This window comes from Chrysochloris asiatica, unplaced genomic scaffold (genome assembly GCF_000296735.1).
Source record: "Chrysochloris asiatica unplaced genomic scaffold, ChrAsi1.0 scaffold00415, whole genome shotgun sequence".
In the NCBI taxonomy this organism is placed as follows: domain Eukaryota; kingdom Metazoa; phylum Chordata; class Mammalia; order Afrosoricida; family Chrysochloridae; genus Chrysochloris; species Chrysochloris asiatica.
Genome location: NW_006408933.1, coordinates 970,986 through 998,355, shown reverse-complemented (window position 1 = coordinate 998,355; position 27,370 = coordinate 970,986). Strand labels below are relative to the sequence as shown.

The window sequence follows — 27,370 nt, the reverse complement described above, 5'->3', positions numbered from 1 at the left end:
CAATGAACTTCTTGAAGAACAAAGTTCAACTAGATATGGACCTATAATTACACAATTCACAAGAGTTGCTTTTATTAAGTGCAGAGAAGCTGGGTAAGCAGTGTTTGGCAAAGGAATGACTCTCCCTTGTATGGTCAGACCTTTGTTTCTTTTCTTTGGTCTAATAATGGTATGTGGTCAAGTCATTTTTAAAAAAAATGCTTGAAATGTTTTCTTAAAGATTTTCTTTAACAGCACCTGGACAATTATGAAATAGACCTTCCCTGTATGTGATTGTTAGGAATCCTGGCGTGGCGCTGTGGGCTAATGATTACTTCAGACTGCAAAGTTGTCTGAACTGCAAGGTCGGTGGTTTAAGCTCACCAGCTGCTTCTAGGAAACCCTATACAGGGTCGCTATGGGTCGGGATCGACTTGAGGGCACTTAACAACAACAATAACATATGTGATTGTTACTGTTCAGTGTTGTCAAGTCCGTTTGACTCATAGCGACCCTGTTTAGTGTTTCTGAGGCTTTAAATCTTTTTAGGAGTAGAAAGCCTCATCATTCTCCTGGGGAGCGGTTGCTGAACTCGAACCGCCAACCTTGTGGTTAGCAGTCTAGAAACGTAGTAAAGATATCCATGTTGTTGCTGTTAAGTGCCGTGGTGGACTCGGTTCCCACCAATAGCGACCCTGTGCAGGGTTTCCGAGGCTGTAAATCTTCACTGGAGCAGAAAGCCTCATCTTTCTCCTGCAGAAAAGCTGGTAGTTTCAAACTGCTGACCTTAAGGTTCGCAGCCTGATTCGTAACCACTAGCTATCCATGGTCAGGCCAAATTCACCCACGTTCCAAACAAGTGGAGGATGCAGGTCAACGCTGTTGCTGCGGTGGTTTAGGAACTGAAGTGGGTGCATGGAACCCCTGGGCTGAGGACAGCCAAGTGGACGTTTCTGATGACGTGTTTGGTCCTGCCAGCCTAGCCCCACCAAGCCTGAGCCCTACTCCCAACTTGAATTCTCCACCTAAGGCCGCTGGGGTGGGTAGGTGCAGGACCTCGTCTTTGATGAGGCCAGGCTATCAGCCCCATACTTGCTACTGGGCAGCGGGGTGATTTCCCAGTCCTATTGTTGCTGCCCAGGCCATAGCGACCCCATCCGCCAGAGGTGGCAGTTGGGGCCAGGGGAGGTGCGCGGGGCAGGGTAGGAGAGCAGAGGCGGGACCGGTGACCCTGGAGGGGGCGGAGCGGGCGCGGTGGCGCAGGCCGTGCTGGGCGGGGACCGCGACAGACGGCTGCAGCGTGCAGACCGGTGGCGGAAGAGCAATCGCCGACCCTTGGTTTCGGCCGCCACCATGGCCACCGTGGACCTGGAGAAGCTGCGGATGTCAGGGGCTGGCAAAGCCATCGGCGTGCTGACCAGCGGCGGCGACGCACAAGGTGGGCGCGGGGCTCTGTCGCTGGGAGGAGCGAGGCAGCCCTGCTACCCGTCTCCACTCTCTTCTGGAGGCTCCCTGCAGCCCTGGGCTAGGCCCCTGGGGACGCGGGGTCAGCCTTGGCTCTGCCTTCTCGGGACCCGAACTCCGCCCACGCGCCGGTGGTGGCGTACGTGCGGCGGGACACGAGCCTCCGCGCTTCGCTTGGTCGGGGACCCAGAGTTCTTGCCCCTCTGACTGCGCGGGCTCCTCTTCTGAGTGACACTTGTCGGGCGCGTGCTGCGGGGCCCCATCTTCCAGGGGCTGGGTGGAGCGGGCTCAGAATACGTTCTGCTGCCGAGAATCCGAGGTCCTTCCTGGTTCTGGGGCGCCAGTGACCTCCATTCCCTCTGAAACCTTGGCTTCCAGAGCTTGTACCCCTCAAATACCCCCCACCTGACCCCCCACCTGACTCTTGGACCTTATCCTGGTCCGCCGGCATACGGATAGCGCTCTCGCCCCCTCCACCTCCAAACTTGGACAGGCCTGGGCGAGGATGGTGGGGGGAGGGATGAGGTGAGTTCTGCCTGATTTGGGGGTCTCTCTTACCCACTCCCTATATCCCTGAGTACAGTGGAAGCTCGAACATGGTCATCTGCGGTTAAGCCTGGCAGAGTAGGTCAGGAATGACAAGGGTCTGACCACTGGTCTACATCTAGTGCTTTCATTCTTGGATGGTTAGAGTGCATCACAGGGACACAGAGCATCTTTAACTTGAGATGGGGAGTGGAGACCTTTTCTTAACAAATGGAGAGAGGGACTTAGGAGAGGAGGCCAGTGCCTGGGGCACTTGGGCAGGGTCTGAGAATATTCTTTTTAGAGATTTCAGAAAAGCAAAACATAACCCACCTCTAACCTCTAGCCCTTGATCCCGCCCTGTACTCCAAAGTGTAGGAGGAGATAGGGGAAAGGTGGTGTTTATGAGTGAGCTGAGTAAGCGGGTCCAAGAAGGCTGGTGACATACTGCTGTCTGCAATCTGCAGCCCCACTGCCTTCCATGTTTAGGTGAGTTCAGGCTGTTGCTGGACATCTGTGCTTGCCCGCAAGTCTGCAGTAATGCTGCAGGGCACTGAGCATCATGAGATTGTTGTTAAGTGCTGTTGTGTCGGTTCTGACTCATGGTTTCCTAGGAGTGGCTGGTGAGTTTGAACTGCCGACCTTGTGGTTCAAACCCACCTTGCGGTCCAGTGTTTACAGTGCCATAGCAGGACTCATCAGATTAGCCCACTGGAAAGGCCAGTGTCACTAGAGAACTTGAGTTATAGGCATTACAGAAAGACTAGACCACGTCGCCAGGGAGCAGGGTCCTCCTGAGGTCAGAGCGCCCACCCACAGGCCCTGTGGCCCAAGAAAGCCTAGGTTCCTTCACAAGACAGAGACAGCAGATCTGAGGGTGTGGGAAGGCATGTGCAAAGGTCCCTCCCTTATTCCCCCACTCCTTTCAAGACTGATGCTTGGGGAGTAGAAGTAGGTGTCAGTTATCGCTGAACACAGAGGAGGGGCTTAAATTCTCCCCCCCCCCCCACACACACACACACTTCAGGACCTAGGGCTGGTGTGATAGATGGGAGGATGATGTAGCTGTAGCTAGTAGCTGTAGCTGCTAGCTATCACTGGACAAAGGAAAGGGGTGTCTATTCATGGGAGACCTGGAGCCTCTCTGTTTGGGAAGGTGTGAGAACCACCCTTGTTGTGTTCCCAGGCTGAGTAGCTGCCCCTTCTCCAGCATAACTCCCGCCATCCCAACTGCAGACTGGCTGCTCTGTTTGCCTTTGGGACAGTGACTTCCACAAAAAGGCAGTCCTCAGGTGCCACACCTGCTCCCCTGTGTCAGATAAACTCCCTCATGTCGCCACACATGTGCTCTTCTATGCACCCCTCCTCCCCCCATCTACAGGCATGCTCCCTTGTGCTGGCAGTGGGAAAGAATGGGACTCCCCAAAGTGCACATCCCTGACCTCCAGGTCTGTTGGAGTGTTAAGAACAAACCAACCTCATGGAGTCTCTGGAACCCAGGGCCCGTACTCCTCTGTGATTGGAACTAAAGCACTCCCCTCAGGCTTTAGCTTTCTCCTCTGTAAAAAGGTGTAGGAGAGAGCAAGACAGGCCACCTTGAAGTCCATGCTAGTCAACCTTGATGTCTTTGTCCTGCCAGTGCTGGCCACTTCCCCATCCTTGTTAGCTGGCTTGAGGATTATGGCGTGCAGGGAAGTGGTGGTTGTTTTTAAACAACAGATAAAATACAGATTTTATTCAAGTAATTGGTGCAAAAGTATCTAGAAGACTTATAACAAAACACATAGTTCATTCCTCTTTTTGACTCTGGGTCTCCCCTGGAAGCAGTTACTTCTAAATCTCTGAGGCTTTTCTTCTAGTCCTTTCCATGTTGCTAAGTAACCCAGAATGATACCCTTCTGGCTGCTCATTGTTGAGTGCTGATGTCTGTTATTGAAGGTGAGGATTAGGAGGATTAGTTCCCTGACTTCTCCACCTCCCCTGCCCCTTAAAATTGCTGTTGATAAGTGTCATTGAGTCAGTTCTGACCCATAGCGGCCCTGTATAGGGTTTCCAAGGAGCAGCTGGTGAGCTTGAACCACAGACCTTGCAGTTCAAACAACTTTGCAGTCTGACACATTAGTCTGTAGCATCACACCAGGACGCGGTAGCTTAAAAAAATCAAATCCAACCCACTGCTCTGGAGCTGATTCCCGCTCACAGGGATGGCCTGATGGTGGTGGTGATTATGTGCCGTGGAGTCGGTTCCGACTCTTAGTGACCCTGTACAGGGTTTCCTAGGCTGCAAATCTTTATGGAAGCAGAAAGCCATATCTTTCTCCTGTGGAACAGCTGGTAGTTCCGAACTGCTAACCTTGAGGCTCATAGCCTGATTTGTAACCAGTACGCTACCAGAGCTCCTTTAGTGTTTGATAAACCAGGTTCCCTGTCTGCTGTATCACTGCTTTCAAGTCCTTTGGATTTATTCCTAGCTGTGGAATTGCTGGGTCGTATGATAGTTATGTTTTGAGGAACTGCCACACTTTTCCACAGTGGCTGTACCATTTTATTATGAATAAGGGTTCCAATATCCTTTCCCCATAGTCTCCAACATTTGTTCATTTTTGCTTTAAAAAAAAAAAAATCATCTCCATCCTGGTGGTGGTGGTGATGGTGGTGTGCAACCCTGTCTAGGTTTTCCAAGGCTATAAATCTTTACAGGAGTAGAAAAACCTAATCTTTCTCCAAGGATTGACTGGTGGATTTGAACTGCTGACCAAGTTAAATGGTAGCTCATTATGATTTTGATTTGAATTCCTCTGATGGCTAATGAAGGAGCAATAGGAGTAGTACTATACTGTAGGAGAAGCACTATATTGCTAACCACAAGGTTGGAAGTTCAAACCCACCAGCTGCTCCTTGGTAGACAGATGAGGATATACAGCCTCAGAAACCCTTAACAGGGACTTTATGAGTCGGAATCAACTAGATGGCTGTGATGGATGGCTAATGACTTTGAGCATCTTTCCATGTGTGTTGGCCATTTGCATACCTTCTTTGGTGAAATGTCTGTTCAAGTCCTTGGCTCCTGTTTTGATTTGGTTATTTGTCTTTTTGTTAAGCTGTTGAAGTTTTTTATATATGTGTGTGTGTTTAAGAGTCCTGGTGTGGCGCTGTGCGTTAATGCGCCAGACTGCAAAGCCATCTGAACTGCAAGGTCAGCGGTTCAAGCTCACCAGCTGCTCCTTGGAAACCCTATACAGGGTTGCTATGGGTCGGAATCAACTCGACGGCACTTGACAACAACAACAATCAGGTTTCTGAAGACTTCCCCCTCATAAGTAGTTTGTCTTTTCACTTTCTTTGTGTGTGTTTTGATGAACAAAACTTTTGATTTTTATGAGGTCCCATTTATTTATTTTGTTGTTATATTAGCTAGCCCGTTGCTAAAAGGAGCCCTGGCGGTACAGTGGGTTACACATTGCACTGCTAATTGAAAGACTGGTGATTTGAACCTATCAGTTGCTTCACAGGGTAAAGTTGAAGCAGTCTGCTTTATAGCATCACAAACCTTATAGAACAGCTATAATCTGCTCTATGGGGTCACAGTGAGTTGGAATCCACTTGATGACAGCATTTTTGACTTGGTTTGGAATCCATTGTTAAAAGGTAGGACTGACAGATCCATAGGGCTTTTATTGGATAATTTCAAAACCATATCGCCAGGCTCTACTGAAAGCTGTCCACTATGAGTGACTCTGCTTCTGTTGGTGCCTGTGCTTCCCATGAGGCTATGTGAGGGCTTCCAAAAGTGTTTGACAAACTGGTGGCATAACTTCTAGCATAGCAGCCACGTGCAAGCCACCACAGTACGACAGACTGGCAGGTGGATTGTGTGAGCCTTGGAAGTCCCATTCTAACATTTAAGAGTTTTCAAATAACTGGGCCCATTGCTCTTCTACTGAGGACTGCATACAAAATGTGGTGTTGGCTGTTTCTATCAGGTCTAGTAGATTTAGTTGAGCAGAGTGCCTTGGAATCATCTGGAAGCCTAGGGTGTGGTTCAGACACTCACTAACCACAGGGTCCTTCACTATTCTGAAGGCTCCTGACCAGCCCACCAGGCTGGCTTGTGACTTGACATGACCCCAGCACCAGTGGCTTCCAGAGACCTCCAGATTGGACAATGGGCCTGTGTCCCTGGCCCCCTCCTGCCTGATCTCCTTAGCCTGCCCCCAGCTGCTGCCTCCCCACTTTCTGCCAAAGGTCAGATTTGGACTTGGAGCCTGACTGTGAGCCCTAGGTTCAGCACCAGTGGGGTGGGGATGCAGATCTTAAAATGTGAAAGCTGGGAGTGTGGGCAGCCTGGGACCTGCAGGGATGTCAGTGAGGGAAGGAGGCTTTGCTGTTGGCTTTGCTCTGGGCAGGGTGAGAGAGGATTGGCCCCCGCACAGGGTGTTGGCAGTCCCAACTCCATGTGGGTAGGGGGAGGGTTGTACCCCCTCCAGGCAGCATGGAGTATCTGCTACCCCCACTCCAAGTCTGGGGGCATTGGCTTGAGCTGGCCAATGCGGGATGGCTGTCTTGGTTTTCCCTTCTGTAGAATGGGCATAGTGGCAAATACCCAGAATGGCAAGAGGCTGTTTGTTGTCAGGGCTGTGGCCCTGTGTCAGGTGTAGTCAGTCCTCCCAGTCTCCCTCACACCTGGACCCTGCCTCCTGAGCTGGAAGATGCCCAGGGTGAGACTTGTGTAACCAGAGCAAAGGTCTGAGTAAGCTATACACCCTAGAGGGACCCAGGGTTGCTTAATGGACACCCAGTAGATAAGCAAGACATGTGGATGTGTGTCTAAGGAGACAGGGAGGGCGGTAACCTGGAGGAGGGGGTTGGTCACAGTCATACTTGTCCTTCAGGGAAAATGCTGTTACTGGATTTGGGACAGCTCAGCATTGTAGACTGTGCATGGAGCCATGGGCTTATGGGCAGCAGGTGGGTGCTTCTAGGGCCCCAACACTAGGCATCCAAGGATGGGATGGTGTCCAGGGAAGACCTGACTTCTGGCCCAGTGACTCTGGGCTTCTTGCTTTCTCTCTGATTGCATAAAGGACATCACTCCTGAATAATTTCTGGACTAAGTCACTGGTGTCCTTGCTGACAAGGGCTTTCAAGGGAGGAGCTTCGAGGCAAATCACTGGCAACTAGCTTTCAGGGTTTGTGTGTCCCTTACCTACCCGTGGGCCCAGCATCTCCCAGGCCACAGTCACGGATGCCCTTCTGGTACCGCTGGGAAGTGAGCAGAGACCACCCTGCTTGGCTTCTGTCAGTGCCTGTACTTCCCATAAGGCCGCATGGGGGCTTCCTTCAAAATGAGTTTCATGAGCTCCTGCAGTGTGCTGGATGCTGTGGAGACTGCAGTACAGTTCTGTCCAGTTGTCCAGCTCTGGTGGAAGTGTCCCCCAACCTCAGGAACTCTGCTTTTTCCTTTCTTATGGTTTGAATTATATATACTTCCCAAAATAATGCTGAATCCTTTTGGAAATCTAGGGTTTCTTTTCTTACACTAATGAAACCATTCTAGAATATGGTGGTCCTAAACCTAATCACTTTGGAGTTATAAAAAGAACAGAATGGACACTGAGACACATACACAAGGGAAGAGAGATGCCATGGAAGGATTGTCTACAGGCAGAAGAACTAACAGACCCCAGGCTACCTATGAGGAAGGACTCAACATGACAGAGACCCTGGTTTGAATTTATAGCCTCTAGGACTGAAAGGAAATCAATTTCTGTTCTTGTGGTGAACAGCTACTGTAGGTGACTAAGACATCTCTCTCTGCAGACATACATTTCTCTCTTCCCCTTTTGCTTCTTTCTGAAAGACGACATGGTATCACTCTTCCTCAGTGTCCTGATAATGTCACCATAGTTATCACCACCATCTGCCACTGCCCTGCACAGGAGACATGATCAAACGCTGTGCATGGGCCAACAGTGTGGACATGATCATCCCCTCCCTGCTTTGCCCATGGTTAAAATGTGCCCAGCCTGGCTCCAGTGTTTGATGGCCACTGGAACACCTATGCTTGTCCTCTCTGGGTCTCAGTCTCTGTATGACTGTCCTGTGGTGTAAAACAACAGAAACTCAATCTCTTGTGGTTCTGGGGACCGCACACACAAGTTTGAAATCAAGGTCTGAGTAGGGTCCTGCTCCCTCCCTATGAAGACTACAGGGGAGGATCCTTCCTTGCCCCTTCCAGCTCCTGGTAGTTGCCAGCGATCCTTGGCTTGTGGCTGCATCACTGCAATCTTTACTTCTGTCTTCACATGGCCTTCCTTTGTCTGTGTGTCTGTGTCTCTTTTCTTCAGATAGGACACCAGTCATGTAGGATTAAGGAGTCCTGGTGGTGCAGTGGTTAAGTGCTTGGCTGCTAACCAAAAGGCCAGCGATTTGAGCCCATCTAGTGTGGCTCACCATCTGCTCCTGAAAAGATGACAGCCTAGAACACTCTATGTGGTAGTACTTACTCTCTCACATGGGACATCAGAGTCAGAATTGACTTGATGGCACACAACAACATGAAGGATTAGGACTCAAACCTGTTCCAGTATACACTCATGTTAACTGCATCTGCAAAGACTTTACTTTCAAACAAGGTCTAGCTGTGAGGTCCCAGGTGGACTTGACTTTTAGGGGGACACTTTCAACCTGGTGTAATCTCCAAACATGCAGTGAGGGAAGGGGATAAAACTCCCCTCAGCTCCAAGCAGTTCCTGGGTGCCACCCCTCCCCCCTTCATAGCTGTTCATCTTATCAGGACCCTCAGCACTTTCTGCAGAGTGGCTACTCTGGGCACTGTCTTCAATCCCAGTCCTGAGGTCTGGGGTTAGGACACGGCGGGGACAGGTGGGAGAAGAAGGTGGCCCGTCTGAGGCTGGTGGCACCAGGGGACCTGTTCTGGCTGCAAGATCTGAGGCAGCTGCATTTCCCTGACAACCAGACCCTCTGCCCTAAGGGTAGGGGGCAGGCTGTTCCAGACAGATCTGTTCCCACTCCCTCGCTGGGGCCTCAGCTGGGAAAGAACCCTGTAGAAACGCAGCTGGGAATAAGGGGTGCATTTGGAAGGGTTAACCCTCTGCTCCCCACCATCCAGGGAGCAGGAACTCTGGCAGGGAACAGGGCCTTCACTAATGAGGTCTAGGGCCAGGGCCTGAGGGTGGCCAGTGGTCTTGTCACTGTGTACAGAAGTACTGGAGAAGCAAGAGATCGGAGTGAGAGCCATAAATGATCTGGAACATTCCTTGGTGGCTGATGGAGGTTCAGAGCAGGCTCGGGCTCCCTCACCTGTCCCTGCCCCTTGCCCACCCTGGCTGCCTCTTTCCTCTGAGGGCTCTGTAGGGCTCACAGTTCACCTGAGTCCCAGAGCCTGTGTAGTCTGAGTCCTCCCTTGTGGTGGTGTCAGGGTTTCCAAGGTCTTTGTCTCACCTTTCACACACCTGGTCTCCACCTCAGGCTGGACTGTGTCTTTGTAGGGGACTATCTTAGTTTCCAAATGTCCATGGCATTTCGTGGAGGCCGAATCCAGCTTGTTGAGGTTTATGTCTACCATAGGCAGGACAGGGACTTGGGGAGACAGCTGTGGGTGAGCCAGGCCTCCTGAACGTCAGGGCCTCCGATCACCTGACACCTGTGTGAGTGACATGTCTCCACGGTCCCTTCACAGGCATGAATGCTGCTGTGAGAGCCGTGACCCGCATGGGCATCTACGTGGGTGCTAAAGTCTTCCTCATCTGTGAGGTAAGGTGTGGTGGTGTATGGGCACGCCTGCTGGAGGCTGGTGGCTGGTGGCTGGTTTGTGTGGCATGGTCTCCAGTTGTCCGCAGCCCACCAGGGTTTGGGAGGGGAGTTATCAGCTCAGCTACTAGGAAGGAATGGAATGTGGGTACAAGTTCAGAGGCTGCCTGGGGAAAGGTGATGGGGGACAGGAAATACAAAGCAGAGGCAAGAGGAAGGAGACAGGTGGGGACAAGGAGGAGAGGTGTAGGAAAGAGGGGTGACTGTTCTCTGTGCAGCCCAAAGCCAAGGGTTCGAGGCGGGGTCTCCCTGAGGCTGCTCAGAGTGTGATATATAGGAGGGGCCCACCACACCCCTACTTCACTCTCCTCTCACCACACTCCCACTTGGGTCCATGGTGGGATAGCAGTCAATATCCCCCTTGCATAACTGCTGAGTGCTAGTTCTCTTTGATTCTAGTTGGTCTGTTACTGACAGTAGGGGGCCTGGTGGCCGCAGCCGGTGCCCATTGGCCCATCCTTTCTCACTTACCTCCAGCCCCCTCCCTAGCCCATCCTGGGCTGTACCACCACCCTGCACATTTTCACACGTTCTCACCAACCAGGAGTCAGTGTTACAGAGTAGAACTCTCTTTAGGAGGTTTCTGATTATAGTCCTTTTGGAAGCAGATTGACGGGCCTTTTTTTGAGCACTGAATGCCCTACACTATCTGGGTTTTTTTTTTTTTTTTTGCTACTTTGTTTTTTCTTTTTATGTAAGATGTATCCATCTCTAGTAGTTCCAGCTCTTCCCTGCTCTTATCCAGCCCCTCCTTCTGGCTCCCACAGACCCAGGTTTAGATGAGCTCTGCTTTCTCAGTCTCAGGGGTCCATGACCACAAGAGCCCAGCAGGGGCTCTCTCCCACCTTGATAATAACCCAGAGTCTTTGTGAAGTTTGCCAGGACATGGTCTAGTTTAGTGGATAGAATGTGGACTGAAAGACTGGGAGACTGGGTCCAAATCTTGGCTCCTAGAGGTTGTATGCTGGAGATATGGGGTATGGCCTCTACTTTCCTGACCCTCACTGTCTTCTGTGGGGATAACAAGTCCTTCCTCATGGGGATTTTAGGGGACAAAAGCTAACAGAATATGAAAGCACATTTCATAGTCCTTGGTACAAGAGGGGTTCAGCAAACAGTTGCTTTTCTGAGCTGAGGGCCCGCCCTTCTAAGGAGGAGCCACAAAATCTTTTGCCAAGAAATGCTCTTGGGTCTCCTGCCTTAGTCCTGACAAAGGAGGTGTTCAAGGACATTCTAGGAAGTTCCAGGGCAAGGAAAGCGACTCTGAGACTGTGTTGGTGAGACTTTGATTTAGAGAAGCAGCTGACAGCTGGCCAGAGCTGCCTTTCTGGGTTCTCTGGAGACCTGCCTGCTGTTGGGGGTTTGCAGTAGGATGTCTATGGGTTTCATAGCTGCCTGCTTTGAACAGTGAGTAGTCTCAGGACACTTTCTGCGTTTTCTTTGCATAGGTAGTGTGGGGGCTGGTGTGGTCCCCAGGCAGTGAGAGGCTTGGTTTTTCATGAGCCAGAGAAGTGGCTCTTACCTCACACTGGGGTGCTGCAGTCAGTCCTTCTGTGACCCCCCATGAAAATTCTCTGCCTTTGGGGTTCCTAGTGGGGCAGCAGCCTGCCCACGACCCACCCTTCCTGGAAATAAATCACGTGCCTATTTGGGGCAGGAAGTATTCATCAGCCTCATTCCTAATAGCTCCAGAGGACCACCTGTGCCCACCAGCAGGAGACAGAGCACGGAAAACATACAGCTGAACACAGCAATGTGGAGTCTTGGTGTGGCACCGTAGGATAAGTACTTGACCTTGCAGTTCAAACTCACCAGCCGCTCCTCAGAAACCCTACACAGGGTCGCTATGAGTCAGAACTGACTCACAGCACTTAACAATAACAAAAACACAGCAATGTGACTGCTCCTCACAGACTGTATATAAGCAGAAGTTAGATACAAAGAACACAGACTTTGTTCACCTCTGTCTAGTTCAGAGCCGGAGGATGGGCTCTGTTCCTTGGGAGCCAGGAGAGCTGTTCTCTCTTGGTAATTGGGCCTGGACGACACCTCTGGGCTTCTGAGCACCGGTCTTGTTTAGATTCCCACCTGGGTGCAGGTACATGGTGTGTTCAGATTCTTCCAATAGGATCTCGTTGACCTGAGCACCTTGCCAATGTGCTTTATACTGAGGAATGAGACTGCAAGCCCAGTAGAGGGGGGTTGGGCACAGAGGGTCTCAGGGCAGGCCACTTTCCCAGGTAGCCTGTAACCACTGGCTTGGGCCTCAACATCCAAGGTCAGGTGGTCAGGAGTCTTGAGCTGCTTCCTGCTACGAGAACTTTGGCTGCATTCTGAAGCATTGAGACAGACAGGGTTTGTGCGTCTGTTCTGGGCTGCCTGCCCATGTTGCTGTCCCTTTCTGGTTTCAGGGCTACGAGGGCCTCGTGGAAGGAGGTGAGAACATCAAGCAGGCCAACTGGCTCAGTGTCTCCAACATCATCCAGCTGGTGAGCCCGTGGCCTGGTGACCCTTCCTGTTTATCTTGGCTCCAGCATTGTGACTGGACATGCTGTCCACTGTCATGGGGTTGCAGGGTTGGGATGGACCCTGGGGACTCTGGCTGCTAGCTCACTCTCAGTTTCCAGCTACGGGTGTGTGTGTGTGAGTCTTTCTGTGTGTGGTTGTGACATGTTAGTGTGTGTTTGAGTGTGTTAGTGTGTCCCTGTGTAAGTATGTGTTAGGGGCACTGACTCCTCCTACTCCCTCACCTACTCTGACCATCACCAGCCTGAGGGATGGACACTCTCATTGTCATCTTACATATGAGGCAAAAGGCCCTGGAGGTAGAAGAGACACACCCCTTGGCCTTCCTCTCAGTTCTATAGGGTACCCTTGCTGCGTGTTGGGGGTGCTATGGGGCCACCCCACCCTTCACCCCTCCATGCCCATGACCTGTCTCTGGTGCAGGGTGGTACCGTCATCGGCAGCGCACGCTGCAAGGCCTTCACCACACAGGAGGGGCGCCTAGCCGCAGCCTACAACCTGGTCCAGCGTGGCATCACCAATCTGTGCGTCATCGGTGGGGACGGTAGCCTCACAGGTGCCAACATCTTCCGCAGCGAGTGGGGCAGCTTGCTGGCTAAGCTGGTGAAGGAAGGTAGGTGTGCAGCTGGGCCAGCATGGCTATGACCTGGTTTTGTGCTGCTGATCCAGGCAGGTAGCAGCCCTCAAACAAGGTAACCTTGGTCTTGGTCCCTGACAGGTGGGCACACTGTTGACCCAAGTGGGTGGCAACTCCCACTCCAGATATCCTTGGTCCTGGACCTCCAGCTGAGACAGTTTTCCGGGGTAGATGCATGGGGTCTATTCCCTGACTCCTGTCAGCCACTGTGGCACAGAAAACATTCAGGCCACCCATTGGGTGGGCACAGTTCTTGGTTTATGTCACTGATGTTAAAATACTTAGTCATTTGTTAGAAAAATATCTGCTAAAAAAAACACTGCTTTGAGTTGTATAAGTGGTTTTTTAAATAGCCAACAAGCAAATCAAACCAAACCCCAGGAAGAGGAACAGTGAGTGGACCCTCTCCATACATACCTTTGTGATGGCATAACGCCAAGATAGAACCTCAGAAAGCGAGACTCAGGCACACCTCTTTTGATCCCCGAAAGCAGAGAATATCCATGTAACATTAAAAAGAAAAAGCACACATCTTAATAACATGCTTCAAGTGGAAATTACATAGGTCATGTCTTCTCATCCCACAATGACAAGATACTAGTGTAGATAAATATGTCAAAGACCCTCACCAACCATCTGACTCACAGGTTTTGAGGACCTAGGGACCAAAGAACCAGGAGAGCTCTTGGAAGTCTCCTTGGGAAGTTGTAACAAAGTACAGCAAAATGGGTGGCTAAAAACAGCAGGGGTTTATTATCTCCCAGTTCTGGAGGCTGTGACTCCAAACTCTGGATTGGCAGAGTCACTGTCTCTCCGAAATCTCTTAGGATAGCTCCTCCTTGTCTTTCAGAAGTCTGATAGCCACAGGTTTTCCTTGACTTGAGAATGCATTGCCACACAGCTGCCCCTTTGTGTAGGTGTGTGTCTCTGTCTTTTTATAAGAACACCGCTCATATAGAATTAGGACCTGCCCTACTCCAGTGTGACCTCGTGTTAACTGATAGCAATCCCAAAGATCCTGTTTCCAAACAAAGTCACATTCACAGGTTTAGCGGTTAGGACTTCAACATGTTTTTGGGGCAACACAGCTCAACACATAGCTTACCTATCCCACATACAGATGTTGACAAGCATTGTTTATAATGGTTCCTAAGAGCATTTTGCCGAAGTAGTTACAAGTCATGAGGGCACCAGTCAGAAAGTGACCTCTTGGATATACTTGGGACACTCCCCACCCCTTGTGTGGGGCACACAAGGATTCCCTGGGGTTGTCCTGTCAGGCTGATGAGCCTCATCTGTGAGAGGACTTGCCTCTTCCTGGAAGGAAGCTGAGCTTGGGGTTCCTGGGCACCTGCTGATTCTCCCGCTGGGTGGGCTGTGGCTCAGGCCCTGTGCTAGCTGTTCGGGGTCTCCACCTGTGTGGTAGCTGCAGGAGCTGGATTAGGCTGGACCTCAGCCAGCCCTCCTGCATGTCCCATTCCCAGGTAAGATCTCTGAGAGCACGGCACAGACCTACTCTCACCTGAACATCGCTGGGCTGGTGGGCTCCATCGACAACGACTTCTGTGGCACAGACATGACCATTGGCACCGACTCGGCCCTGCACCGCATCATGGAGGTCATTGATGCCATCACCACCACAGCCCAGAGGTCAGCAAGACCAAGACCCCTGCCATGCCGGAACACAGGACCAGGGGATGCTGGTGGTTGGTGGCACTGTGGTGTCATGTGTCCAGCCAGCAGGGACAGTTACCTGCAGTGGGAATGAAGAGCTTGGGTTCTGTTCTCTCTCTCTGGACAGGTTCCCTTGCGACCTTCGTAGTGTGGCCTGGTTCTGCCGGCTGCCCATCCCCCCTGGTGTGACACTAGGGTTGGTCAGGGGCCAAGGTGTCCTTTAGCTCAGGTGTGCCCCAGTGTATAAGGGGACAGGTACCTGTCCATCACTCCCCTTTCTGACTCCAGTGAGCAAGAAGGTACTGACATACTTCTGCTCTGTTCTGCCTCAACAGCCACCAGAGGACCTTCGTGCTGGAGGTGATGGGGCGCCACTGTGGGTAAGAGGGCATCCTGCTCAGCTGAAGGGCAGGAGGACTTGGGGCAGGTTTCTGGGGAGCAGAAGAGGGGGTGGTTATACCATCCCAGCCACTGCTCTGCCTGGCACTCACACTGCATCTAGCATGTCGTAGGCAATGTGTCATTTCATGTGGATGGAGGAATGGAGAACAGTGGGAATGGGAGGAAGCTCGGGCTGTGCAAAGCCCTGTCTTTGGGGGTTGGATGAAGGGGAGAAGGACTGAGAGAGGCAGCTCAGCAGGTGGGGGCACCCCCGTGACTGGGGACTGGTCCTCGGAGCTGGTCTAGGCCTAGAGGCTCTGCCACACATTGGGCAGCCTCCTGGGTGTAGCCCTCTATGTGGCTGCCCAGCCTCTCTCAACCCCCAGGTACCTGGCCCTGGTTTCTGCGCTGGCCTCTGGAGCCGACTGGTTATTCATCCCTGAGGCGCCCCCCGAAGACGGCTGGGAGAACTTCATGTGTGAGAGGCTCGGTGAGGTGAGTGGTTTGGTGGTGGGGCTCTTCACCCAGGGCTTGCTGCAAGAGTTGGTGCTGAGATGAAGCTGCCTCCCACTGCCCTTGGTTTGCTGGGCAGCAGTGTTTGAGGGACCTTGGTCCCCCCTTTGTTCATTCATTCACACGTGTGCTCGATGAATGTGTTTATGCTCCACTTGTACTGCCTCAGGTGCGTGAGGAGGCAGAAGGCAGTGAAGTCCTCTCCCAGGTTCAGGGCTGCCTTGGGGAGATGGGGATGGTGGTGGGAGTGCCTGGTGGTGTTGTGTACAGGGTCATGGACAGTGGTCCCAGCAGAGTCCGAGGTGAGGATGGGCCTGGGTGCAGAGGGCAGCTGTTCCACATGGGGAAGGGTTGGTTTGCTCTTTTTCTGGAGGGCACCTGGAAGCTCTGGTGACTTTGAGCTTGTCCTCAGCTACAGAAAGGTTAAGGTAGGAGACTCCTGCCTGGTGCATGCAGGTTGCCCTGCAGCGCTGGCACATCGTGGGGACCCTGGAGGGAGCCTGTGTTGAAGGACCTCTTGGCTTGGTAACCAGAGGAAAGTGTCTGCCTCAGCTAGCTCTTCCTTGGGGATAAGTTGAGGGGTAGAGTGGTCAGTGTTCATCCAGAGAGCTTCTGAGGGGAGAGTCCAAGGTGGGCAGAAAGGGTAGCTCTGAGGTGGGGACATTTGAGGTAGCTACCATGGAGAAGTTGAGGGCCCGAAGGCATTATTGTTAAGGCCCTGAGACAGTGATGGGGGCAAGGGGTCATGGCCACACCATGCTGGGCCAGGATGGCAGACTGACTGCTGAAGGTGATGCTGGTGTCTCTGTAGAGAGGGATGGGGGCTTTCTCGGCTCCCTCCTCTCCCAGCCTCCCTCTCCCAGTCACCTTGTATATGTGTGTGTGTGTGTGAGACCCTCTTTCCCCTGTCTTCTCCGCGTCTCTGTCCCTTTATCTTTTCAGTGGCTCTGCGCTTTCTCCTTTGGTATCTGGGGTCCCAGGATCAAGCCTAGGGCCCCTCAGTCTTCAGAGTTGGGAGAGCAGCACCCTCCCTGCTCCCCCACCCCACACACACACACAGTCAGGATGAGGTCAGCAGGTGCCTGGGGCTGGCTCTACCCTCCGGCTGTAGTTGTGTGGGGATGTGGGCATTACCTCCCTGTAGCTGTGTTGCTCCGCCCAGTCGAGGGCCAGGGGGGATTGTGGCCCCTACCCACTTCTCCTGGAACCTTCCAGGGAATGTAAAGGACAGGGTGGAGGCCCTCTTGGCCACTGGATGAGGTCATGTCACCCTGGAGACCTGGCTTCAGTGTGGCCTTGACCTGGTGGGTTGGATTCTGGTAGCCAGGGTGAGGGCCACCTTGACCACAATTAATTCTTGCCATGGCATACTGGCTGTTGAACTCAGTCAGGCTCTGAGGGCCAGGCAGTGAGGGCCGTCTGGAAGGTCCTTGACCTAGGTCAGTACCTTCTGGCTATGTACAGCGCTGTGGCCAGTGCGCAAACCTCCCTGGGCTGGCCTGAGCCTCAGTCTCTCTACCTGTCAGTTAGTCTGGGCCTGATGGCTCTGGGACGGTCTGTTCCAGCTGCCTCTCCCTCCCTCATAAACTTCCCAGCCCCAGTGCTTAGAGTGTGGTCAAGGAGCAAAAAAGGCTCCACAAGGACCTGATCCTACTGAGCCATCTTCCCTAGCCCCCAAGCCAAGAGCCCTCCAGCCTACACCCACTCAAGCTCCTCTTCCTTTCTTGACCCTTATCCCCATTTCTGGCACTAGAGGTCTTAAGGCCTGACCTCTGCCCTCCCTTTCAGTGGATACTTAGACTCCCTAGGCCTTATTTCCTCACTGTAGAGTAGGGGGTGGATTTTTTCCCTCCCTTCCCCACCCATGTGAGACAGGATGCCGTGAACTTAGTGAGTGCTGTAGTGTGCGGAGCCAAGACTCTGCTGAGGGATGGTGGTAGGTGCAGCTGACAGGGAGAGGTAGCTGACTCTGAGGTTTCCCTGTGGTGTAGACTCGGAGCCGAGGGTCCCGACTGAACATCATCATCATCGCAGAGGGTGCCATTGACCGCAATGGGAAGCCCATCACATCTAAATATGTGAAGGATGTGAGTGTGCTGGTGGGGAGCTGGGTTACATGGGTGGGGAGAGACACAAGGACACATGGTTGTGGTGAGGTCCTTCTTGATCCTTACACCACAGAGATTCGGGGTCCCCTCTGATGCAGACCTGAGGCAATGAAAGATGTCACCTCCTCCCAAAGTCATAAGCAGGTGTGGGTGCATGCAGCCAGGCTCCCCAGAAGCCCTGGACGCAGCCCCTCATTCAGGACATGCTCCCTGCAGTGCAGCCCCCCATGCTGCCAAATCTATGACTGGGCCCAGCCCTTCTCCCTTTGGCTAACCCCTTGTGACCCTGTCTACCATCATCTGTGATTTTTTCTGTGCACAATGACCCCACAACCATGGCCTGATGGAGCCTGACCTCACACTCAGAGGCTGTGGGCATAAACCCTAGGTCAGCTCTGTAGGGGACCTGGAGTGCCTACACCCAGGAGTCCTGGTGGTAGATAGGGACATAGTCAGGCAGGGGCTAGGGCACCAAGTCCCAGGATTCCTGACTTTCTTTCCTTCTGAGCAGTTGGTGGTCCAGCGCCTAGGCTTCGACACTCGAGTGACTGTCCTGGGCCACGTGCAAAGGGGAGGGACCCCCTCGGCATTTGATCGTATCCTGGTAGGTGGGGATTTGCTCTAGGCCTGGGCATACATGCATGGTTTGGGGGTGGTGTGCATGTATACACGTGTCTGTGTGTGCATGTATGCATGTGTGTGCATGTGTGGTTGGGCCGCATCCATGGAGGCTAACCCATCCACCTCCCGGTGCAGAGCAGCAAGATGGGCATGGAAGCAGTGATGGCACTTCTGGAAGCCACGCCTAACACCCCAGCCTGCGTGGTCAGCCTCTCGGGGAACCAATCTGTGCGACTGCCCCTCATGGAGTGCGTGCAGATGGTGAGGACTGGGTCTCCGGGAGGCTGAGAGGGAGTGGGGCCCAGACATGTCCCCTGTGGGGGAGGACCCAGTGGTCTGTCCACTCTCCTGAGAGCTGGCCTGTGTATTGGCCGCTCTCCCAATGGGGCCAGCACGTTTGGCACATCCTTCCCTCCCAGGGTGTATGCCAAGCCCTGTCTCAATGGTGTGCTCTGTTTCTCTTCTCTCAGACGAAGGAGGTGCAGAAGGCCATGGATGAGAAGCGCTTTGAAGAAGCCATCCAGCTCCGGGGCAGGTGAGGCCCAAGAGGGTGCTTGGTGGCCTGTCTGGCTCACATGACCCTCTCACAGCTGTGCCCTGCACTGTGAGACAGAGACGGGGCTCAGACTTTGCCTGGAGCTCTCTCCAGGGTTCTACAGTAGAGCCGAGTTAATAAGGAACCAAGGACAGGGAGCAGCCTGGTAGACAGGGGAAGCAGGCAGGGCAGCAAGGCAGGCATAGACCAAGGTGCCGAAAGGCTGGAAACCACTTAAGGTCCTAGGTGTGTACGAGTAATCAAGGGATGTGTACTTTACTATTGAGGTGATTTGGTCCCCTGCTGCATGGAGGCTGTATACCTTGAAGCAAAGGCATCTAACTGAGGGATTGTGGAGACAAGAGTGGGACTCATACATACATGTCCATTTCCTCTGTGATTGAGCTTTGGGCTGGAGGCCGTTACAGCTATACGAGTGGTTTCCTTGGACTCTGCACATGTCCAGCTTCTTTGAGGCTGAACTGAAGATCACATGCAACATGGTGGGCTAAGCTGTAGGACCACGTGCTATATGACGCTGCTTGAGCTGCATGCTGTGTGATCTGCTCAATTGTGGGGCTGTGTACCATGTGACCAAATGTTGTGTAACTTCCTGCTGAGCTGGGGGCTGTGCTCCACGTGACTGTGTTCCCATGTGTGTCTGTATGGCCACGTGCTGAGCTGTGGACCATGCGCTGCATGACAGGCTTCCTTTCTAGGAGCTTCGAGAACAACTGGAACATTTACAAGCTCCTTGCACACCAGAAGATCTCCAAAGAGAAGGTACAGTGTGCGCTTGGCCTTCCTGCTGGGCCCTGCTGCAAATCTGCTTTTGGTCCACCCAGATGGAAGCAGCATCAGGGTGCTCATCAGATCATTGGTGTCCCCCACTGAGTAACACCTCCTCTTGCTGTGGTCTCACCTGTGCACCCTGTTCTGCCTGCTGCAGACCCAAGTGCCACTTGTCCTTGGGATCCCAACAGTCATGTCTGGAGTGGCAGTTAGCACCAACCACGTTGTTGGCTGGCTGCTTTGTGGAGAGCTGGGGGAAATCTAGGTCAGATCAATACATGGAACTCAGGAAGGAGAGCGCCATTAAGGAAACTTGCCAAAATGGTTAAAAACTCTTCAATTAAGGCTCATTTTTTAGTTACTATGGGATAAGGAGCTCTCTGGTAGCATAGTGGTTACGAATCAGGCTGCGAACCTCAAGGTCAGCAGTTCGAAACTACCAGCTGTTCCGCGGGAGAGAAAGATGAGACTTTCTGCTACCGTAAAGATTTACAGCCTCGGAAAACCCTGCACAGGGTCACTATGAGTCAGAACTGACTCCATGGCACATAACAATAACATGGGACAAGGAAGAGGTGCCATCAGAACAGTCCCAGGCAGTAGGACCTTGCAGGGGGTGGCAGGTGGATGATGTGGAAACCCAGCTTCAACAGTGGCTAGGGGCAGGGGTAGGAGAAAAGTGAGGGCTGGAGAGTGAGGTCACACCAGGGAGTCTTGGTTGGGCTGGCGCCCTGTTACCCTTGACCAGGGTGCTCCTTTGGAGAGAAATCTGCCATCTGCTACTGAAATCTCCCTCTGCTGGTGTTTGCCCCTGGGACTGGAGCAGCCAGGAGCTCCTTTCTGCCCCAATCTACTCTGCCTGTGCACACTCACTGTCTCCCTGGGGTTTTATGGAATGGACACACCTCTCCACTGTCCTTGTGGCTAAGGTGCCTCAGGACCTGCCTTGGACGAGGGACTTTTCGCTGCTTAACCTTTAATCTCCCAGTTTCTTCACCTAAAAGATGGGGATAATGCCAGTTCTCCACTGGGAGGAGGGTCCATGATCTGACGTCTGGCGTACAACAGTGAGCCATGGTCAGTGTGGTGGCCCTAGGAAAGTCTAGCATCACTGGTATTTATACAGTATGCCTTTACAATTTCCAGAACCCCATGTAGGGTTGCTGTGAATTGGGATTGACTCAATGGCAGTAGGTTGTTTTTTTTTTGTGTGTGTGTGTGTGTGGAGTGGGAGGGTGTGTATGCAAATACTTAAGCACCTGGCTGCAAACTAAAAGGTTTGAGGTTCTAATTCACCCAGTGGATCTGCTTCCAAAAAATCAGCCATTAAAAATGATGTAGACTACAGTTCTGTTCTGATACACATGGGGTTGCCATTGGAGTCAACTTGGTTTCAATTGTCGTTTTGTTTTATTTTTACTTCCTTGCTGTTGTTAAGTGCTGCCAAGTCGGTTCTGATTCACAGTGACCCTGTATAGGGTCTGAGGAGTGACTGGTGGGGGTGAACCACCGATCTTGCAGTTCAAATGACCTTGTGGTCTAGTGTTTATTCTCTAGCGCCATACCAGGACTTGGCAAATTACCCAATCAGCAGAGGAAGCATGGGCTTACTTGTGCTTACTTGCTCACCTGTAGTGAGAAATTTTACATAGGTTTCATTTGCTTACCTTGCTTACTGGGTGTTCCATTACTGTCAGAGACTGCACATTTGAAAGAGGCTTTGATTCTGTGGGAAGGTGATGTTGGGTTGGGAGATGCCAGCCATACCTAGAAGCAGAGTCTTTGATGTGGTGAGAAAATGTGAAATTGTTCATTACAGACAGTTAGGAAGTCTAAGTCAGCTCATGCTTACCTTGCTAATTGGATATTCCGACATTGGCTATGGCTCCTAGGACAGCTGTACTGGCCTTCTGTCTCTGTGGGGTTTCGGGGGCTGCCGTCGCCCTGAGGGGCAAGGCTACTGGTGGAGAATTCTGGAAGTGCCCCACAGCCTGACTGTTCATTGTGGTGCAGACATGCCAACTGTGCTTCATGAGGCCTTGGCTGTTGGTTAGCCGGGCATGTCCGATGCCTCCCTTGTCCTTTAAAAGAATCTGCTGAAGCTAGCAGGACATGTGTCTGTTCCAGGGGGTGGTCTTTCTCACAGTGTTGGTTGGCTTGCGACCTGGGCCCCTTTTCCTGGACTGGGGGCAGGTGCCTTCCACACTCTACCATGTCTTCTGATCTTGCCTCCTTCCACTTCTATCCAAAGACCAACTTCTCCCTGGCCATCCTGAATGTGGGTGCCCCGGCAGCTGGTATGAACGCGGCTGTGCGTGCAGCGGTGCGCTCTGGCATCTGCCAAGGCCACACGGTCTACGTCGTGCATGATGGCTTTGAGGGCCTGGCCAAGGGACAGGTCAGTGGCAGCAGGATGCTGGGGGCTGGGGCTGGTATGTTTGTTGGCTGGTGGGTAACTTTGTTTTAGCCTGCTTATGATGATGGGAAGCCATGTGACATGGTCCAGTTCCCATGAATGAAGAAGGCAAACCAGAGACCCTTGGAAGGGAGGGCAGGTAGCACCCCAGGAAATAAAGGTGTGGGTGCTGGTGGCCATGCTACCTACACTCTACCCAAGCATCCAGGGGCTAGTGTTTGCCCAAGCCAAGAAGGGGACAGCTAGTTTGAACTTGTTGATCCAACCCTCCTGAGGCTGAGCCTCCCCTGACAGGTGCAGGAAGTGGGCTGGCATGATGTGGCTGGCTGGCTGGGGCGAGGCGGCTCCATGCTGGGGACCAAAAGGTGAGCTGCTACAGAGGCCCAGTGTCTCTGACCATGGGGGTGTTGGGGATGGGAGCTCTCTGGCGTGGTCTCCAGGCCCGGGTATGGGGGCAACCATGGGCCCTGAGGAGGGACTCCCTTCTGGACAGGTGTCATAGACCAAGCCCTCATATGGGGACCTTCCTGGTTGGAGCTCATTGACAAGGTCACCTGTGTGGGGGAAGGCTGTTCAGGTAGCCCCAGGTCCACAGTGGACACAGCCTACTCCTCTGGGGACAGAAGAGAGAGAAGAGGAGGAGAATTCTTCATGCAGATCATCTCAGGGTCTGGTGGTCTCTGCTACACTTGCTCAGGGATGGACTGTGGGTGAAGAAGCCATGGGAGGGACCACTGTCCTGTACAGCGTTGAGAGCTGACTGCCCTATCCCACCAATCCCTGCTGCCTTTGTGTGCCCCATGATCCTGGAGGAGAGGACAAGGCCTGGGTCCTTTAGGACAGAGACTGATAGTGCAAGGCAGAGGACTGAAATTCGAGTGAGAGGGAGGTCCGGCTGCCATTCCCAACTAGGGGATCCCATGGCATTACACACCACCTTCCCAGGTGCTGAGCCTCCGTCTTCTCATCTCTAAAGTGGACATCACGCCTGGGGAATTCAGGGACTCATTGGTGGTGGGAATGGCCAAGGAATGGTCGATTTTGCTATTGTAGGAAATGTCATGTACATTCTTCCAGCCTGGCGTCCTGGGCTGGAGTAATGGGCATGGTCCACATTCATGTGTGTTCACACATGTTCATGCTGTGATTGTGTCTGGGCTGTAGGACCCTTCCCAAGAGCTACATGGAGAAAATCGTAGAGAGCATCCGCACCTACAGCATCCACGCCCTACTGGTTATTGGTGGGTTTGAGGTGAGCCGACTGGCCCCAGTGATGGAGCTGGGGCCAGTGAATCTCAGATGGTGGCAGGTAGGGGTGGCAACCTGGGACAGGAGACAGAGTGGCTTTGGTCTGTCTGTGCATTTCCCAGGCAGGTAATGAATAAACAGTGGCTTTTTCCTCTCTTTCCCCAAAGCCTGTTCAGACTGTGGGTATGAGGCTGAGGTAGAGGAGGGTAAGCGGGGGCCTCCCTCTGGTCTGTCTAGCCTAGCCTCCTGGGAAAAAAGGCGCCCTTAGTTCACACTGGGTCCACAGGAAACCGCTGAGCTCCTGAGTGTAACTTCTGCCACCTGACCTAGTCCTGGGAGTGGGGAGGCCTGTGTCCCTATCTGAACCCATCCACCTCTGGCCCCCATCCTTCCCGCAGGCCTATGAGGGGGTACTGCAGCTGGTGGAGGCACGAGGGCGCTATGAGGAGCTCTGCATCGTCATGTGTGTCATCCCAGCCACCATCAGCAACAATGTGCCTGGCACAGACTTCAGCCTGGGCTCAGACACTGCCGTCAATGCCGCCATGGAGGTGCAGTGCAGGGACACCACTGTCACCCTCACCCAGGGTCCACCCATAGGCTTCTTCTGCCTGTGCCCACTCTTCCATTCCTCCTATCCTGGCTACTGCCGGGGGTGTCCCTCCACTGATTTTCTAGGGAACATTCGGAGCCAAATCAGGCCCATCCGTGCGCTCAACCGTGTGGCCCCATGGTTTAACTCCCACGGTGGTCTCTTGGTTTCCTGAACTGTAGCAGACTGTACCCACCCTGACACCCCTGTTCAGTCTGCAAGGCTGGGTGCATACCTGGATAGGGGCTGCCATAATAATGCAGGGGCTGCGTGAGGAAGGAAAACAGGCAGAACGGGTACTCATGAGTGTGGGGTGGGGAGGCCTGGGGTCTGGAGGGACATAGAAAGAATCGATGAGCAAGGACCTGTCCTGGACTTGGGATGTGTTCCCTTGAGATTTTGGGGAAGATCTAAACCTCAACACGTCCTGCAGAGCCCTCTGAGGGGATTTTTGTGTCCTCAGCTTTACTTTTGAGTACCTGCAATGATGGAACTCCCCTATTACAGAAGCCTGCCCCAAGGGGCACAGCTCTAAGCCTTGAGAATGGGTCAGCTCTGGCTCCCAAGTTCACCCGTGGGGGTGGTGTTTCAGGTTCCATAGGCCTCCCCTGCTCCAGCCCTCAGCTCCTGCCAAGTCTGTGCATGGGAGTGGGTAGTGTTACTTGGTGGGGAGACTGGGGCCTCTGTCTGTCACATGGAGGGGCATGGAGGTCCTGACAGCTCTGTGGCTCTGCAGAGCTGTGATCGTATCAAGCAGTCAGCCTCGGGGACCAAGCGCCGTGTGTTCATTGTGGAGACCATGGGAGGCTACTGTGGCTACCTGGCCACTGTGACTGGCATCGCCGTGGGTGCAGATGCTGCCTACGTCTTCGAGGACCCGTTCAATATCCAAGACCTAAAGGTGCGCCCAGCCTGTCCCTGCCCCCAGCCCACTACAGACCACCCTGTGGCACACTCCTTGGGGCTGAATCTGGTTTGCTTCTAAGTCACATACTGGGCTGCACTTAAACCGACTGGGCATGCCCCTCTGCCTCGGAACTCATGACCTGTGTGGAGACCCCATCACACCAAGCCCCATGCACTGTCCCCTGTGTCCCTCATCAGTGGCTCTGTTCACTCTGCCTGGCTTCACGTCCAGCTCAGACCTAGGCCGAGAAGACTCTTCCCCCAGTGCCATGCCCGCCCAGCCTTAGGCCCTACTCACAAGCCCCCACCCCATACCTGTCAACCCCAGCGTTCCTATGTGCTCCCCATCCGCACCCCTCCTAAGGTGGCCTTGGGCCCACATTGTTGCTTTGTTGTTATCCTGCCCTGTCATGTGCCTGGAATTCCTTCCCAGACTGCCTTGGGGCTGAAGACTAATGTCTCTGGTTCCTTCTGGCTCCCGGCTGATTCTGTGTGGGTCCCTTCTTCAACTGCAGGCAAACGTGGAGCATATGACAGTGAAGATGAAGACGGAGATACAGAGGGGCCTCGTGCTTCGGTGCGGCTGTTGGGGTCGTGTGTCCAGGCAACCTGGGAGGGGTGGGGTCTGCTTAGCCAAACCCAGTCTGTGGTCAGATTCGGCAGGGGCTTTAGATTAGGGACAACACCTGAACTGGCCTGTTTACCCCAGACTCCTTGTGGTACCCCCTCCAGGAATGAGAAGTGTCATGAGCACTATACCACGGAGTTTCTCTATAACCTGTACTCGTCAGAAGGGAAGGGTATTTTCGACTGTAGGACCAATGTCTTGGGCCATCTGCAGCAGGTAAGGGAGGTGACATGGATTCCAGCCAGGTCACAGCTTTCTTTCCATGGAACACAAGTTTAGCCCCTTTACCTTTCCATCTCCTTTCTGTACCTGGCCCAGCAGGTGAGGAGACTGAGGCCTAAATGCTCATATCTTGCCAAATTCTCGAGCTTAAGTGACAGGACTTTCACACCCTGAGCCCTGCTCCTGGTCCTTTCCTAGGTTGCCCACACAAGTCAGCTGACTGTCTAGACCCTGGTGTCCCACCCTTGTCACTCACTGCAAAGGATCCCATGGTTCCCTGTTGTGAGGCCCAAGTCCATCTCCTCCCATGGGAATTGTGGCTTATTGATGGACCACTGATGTCACCTAGCCTAGTGACTTGGCTGCCCACTGCCATCCTTAGCAAGGTGGTGGAGAAAAAGAGCCAGGCCTTCCAGGCAGGGGGAACAGCACCAGCAAAAGTGCAGAGGATGGAAGCGTGAGGATATCCCGAGCTCCCTGTGGAAGTTCCTAGTGAGGTTATGTTGTGGCCACATTATGAGGCTCAGATACTTGTTCCTGGCTAGGCCTTCCTGTCATCCAACCCCCAACCCCCCTACCTCCCGCCTTAGCCCAGGCCTAGGTGGCCTGGCTAGTGGCAGAATGAAACCTCTACTTACAGGGTGGTGCTCCAACTCCCTTTGACCGGAACTATGGCACCAAGCTGGGGATGAAGGCCATGCTGTGGATGTCGGAGAAGCTGCAGACTGTCTACCGAAAGGGTACATGCACGGGTTGGGGGTTGCGGCTATGCGCCCCACCTGCATTGTGCATGGCCTGGAGGTTCACACTTGCCTGCATCCACAGGACGAGTATTCGCCAACGCCCCTGACTCAGCCTGTGTAATCGGTTTAAAGAAGAAGGCTGTGGCCTTCAGCCCTGTCACGGAGCTCAAGAAAGACACGGACTTTGAGTAAGTTCCACCCCAGGCTCCGCCCCCAATCTTCAAAGGGTAGTGTGGGATTGGGGTGAGCTGGAGGCTAGCCTGGAGACTGGTCAGCGCATTGGGCTGGATATGCAGGGAATGTGGGGCAGGTCTGTAGGGCGGGGCGCAGGGGAGGTGGGAACCTGGAACCTTGCATGGCTGGGTGCAAGGGGCAGGGAATGCAGGGCGGGTATGGGGAGCAGGGCATCCAGAGCCCAGTGCTGGGCGTTGGGTACTGGGCGGGGCTCTGGAAGCTCTGCCCTGATCCTCCCGTGTGCCCTCAGGCACCGCATGCCGAAAGAGCAGTGGTGGCTGAATCTGCGGCTCATGCTGAAGATGCTGGCACACTACCGCATCAGCATGGCTGACTACGTGTCCGGGGAGCTGGAGCACGTCACCCGGAGCACTCTGAGCATTGAGACGGGCTTCTGAACTGAGCCCAGCCCACTGCCCCTGCTTTGCTAACCCCTCTGAGACCAATGCAGCCCCGGGCATTGAGACAGAGAGGCCTAGAGGCTATGTGGGAGCAAGCGGGCGGGGTGGTGTCCATTTTAGCTCCTGCTGCAGCCGGGCTTCCTGGGCAGGTCAGTCTGAGGCCAGCTCATGAGCCCTCATCCCAGCCACACCTCTTGCCTATGGACAGAATACCTCGGGTGCCGAACTTCAGGCCCGAGGTGTGCCTATGAAGCCCAATGCACCTTCTGGCCTCTCAGAGGGGCTGGGCCTTCCTTTGACCATGTGCCAACCAAAGTGGCCACTGGATGACCATCCCTTGTCACTTTTTCTATAAATAAAATCATTTTGACTGTGGAATTTTGTCCTTAGAA

General features: G+C 53.3%; 1 protein-coding gene across 2 annotated transcripts; it reads left to right on the top strand.

The window, feature by feature from the left end:
* The first annotated feature begins 1,273 nt into the window (after positions 1-1,273).
* On the top strand, positions 1,274-26,998 carry PFKL (phosphofructokinase, liver). Of its 2 annotated transcripts, none has more exons than XM_006876784.1 (22): positions 1,274-1,417; positions 9,671-9,744; positions 12,213-12,290; positions 12,751-12,940; positions 14,449-14,614; positions 14,974-15,018; positions 15,406-15,514; positions 17,524-17,619; positions 18,152-18,244; positions 18,397-18,522; positions 18,732-18,796; positions 19,516-19,579; positions 21,840-21,986; positions 22,299-22,369; positions 23,169-23,256; positions 23,651-23,803; positions 24,581-24,745; positions 25,266-25,327; positions 25,483-25,594; positions 26,241-26,340; positions 26,426-26,531; positions 26,828-26,998. In XM_006876784.1, the coding sequence occupies exons 1-22, from the start codon at positions 1,333-1,335 to the stop codon at positions 26,973-26,975; spliced, it is 2,343 nt and encodes a 780-aa protein (XP_006876846.1). In that variant the 5' UTR covers positions 1,274-1,332; the 3' UTR covers positions 26,976-26,998. The 2 variants fall into 2 exon arrangements, with proteins under 2 accessions (XP_006876846.1, XP_006876847.1); XM_006876785.1 differs by having other exon boundaries at positions 1,363-1,417; positions 19,516-19,581; positions 21,833-21,986; positions 26,828-26,975.
* Positions 26,999-27,370: the final 372 nt, after the last annotated feature.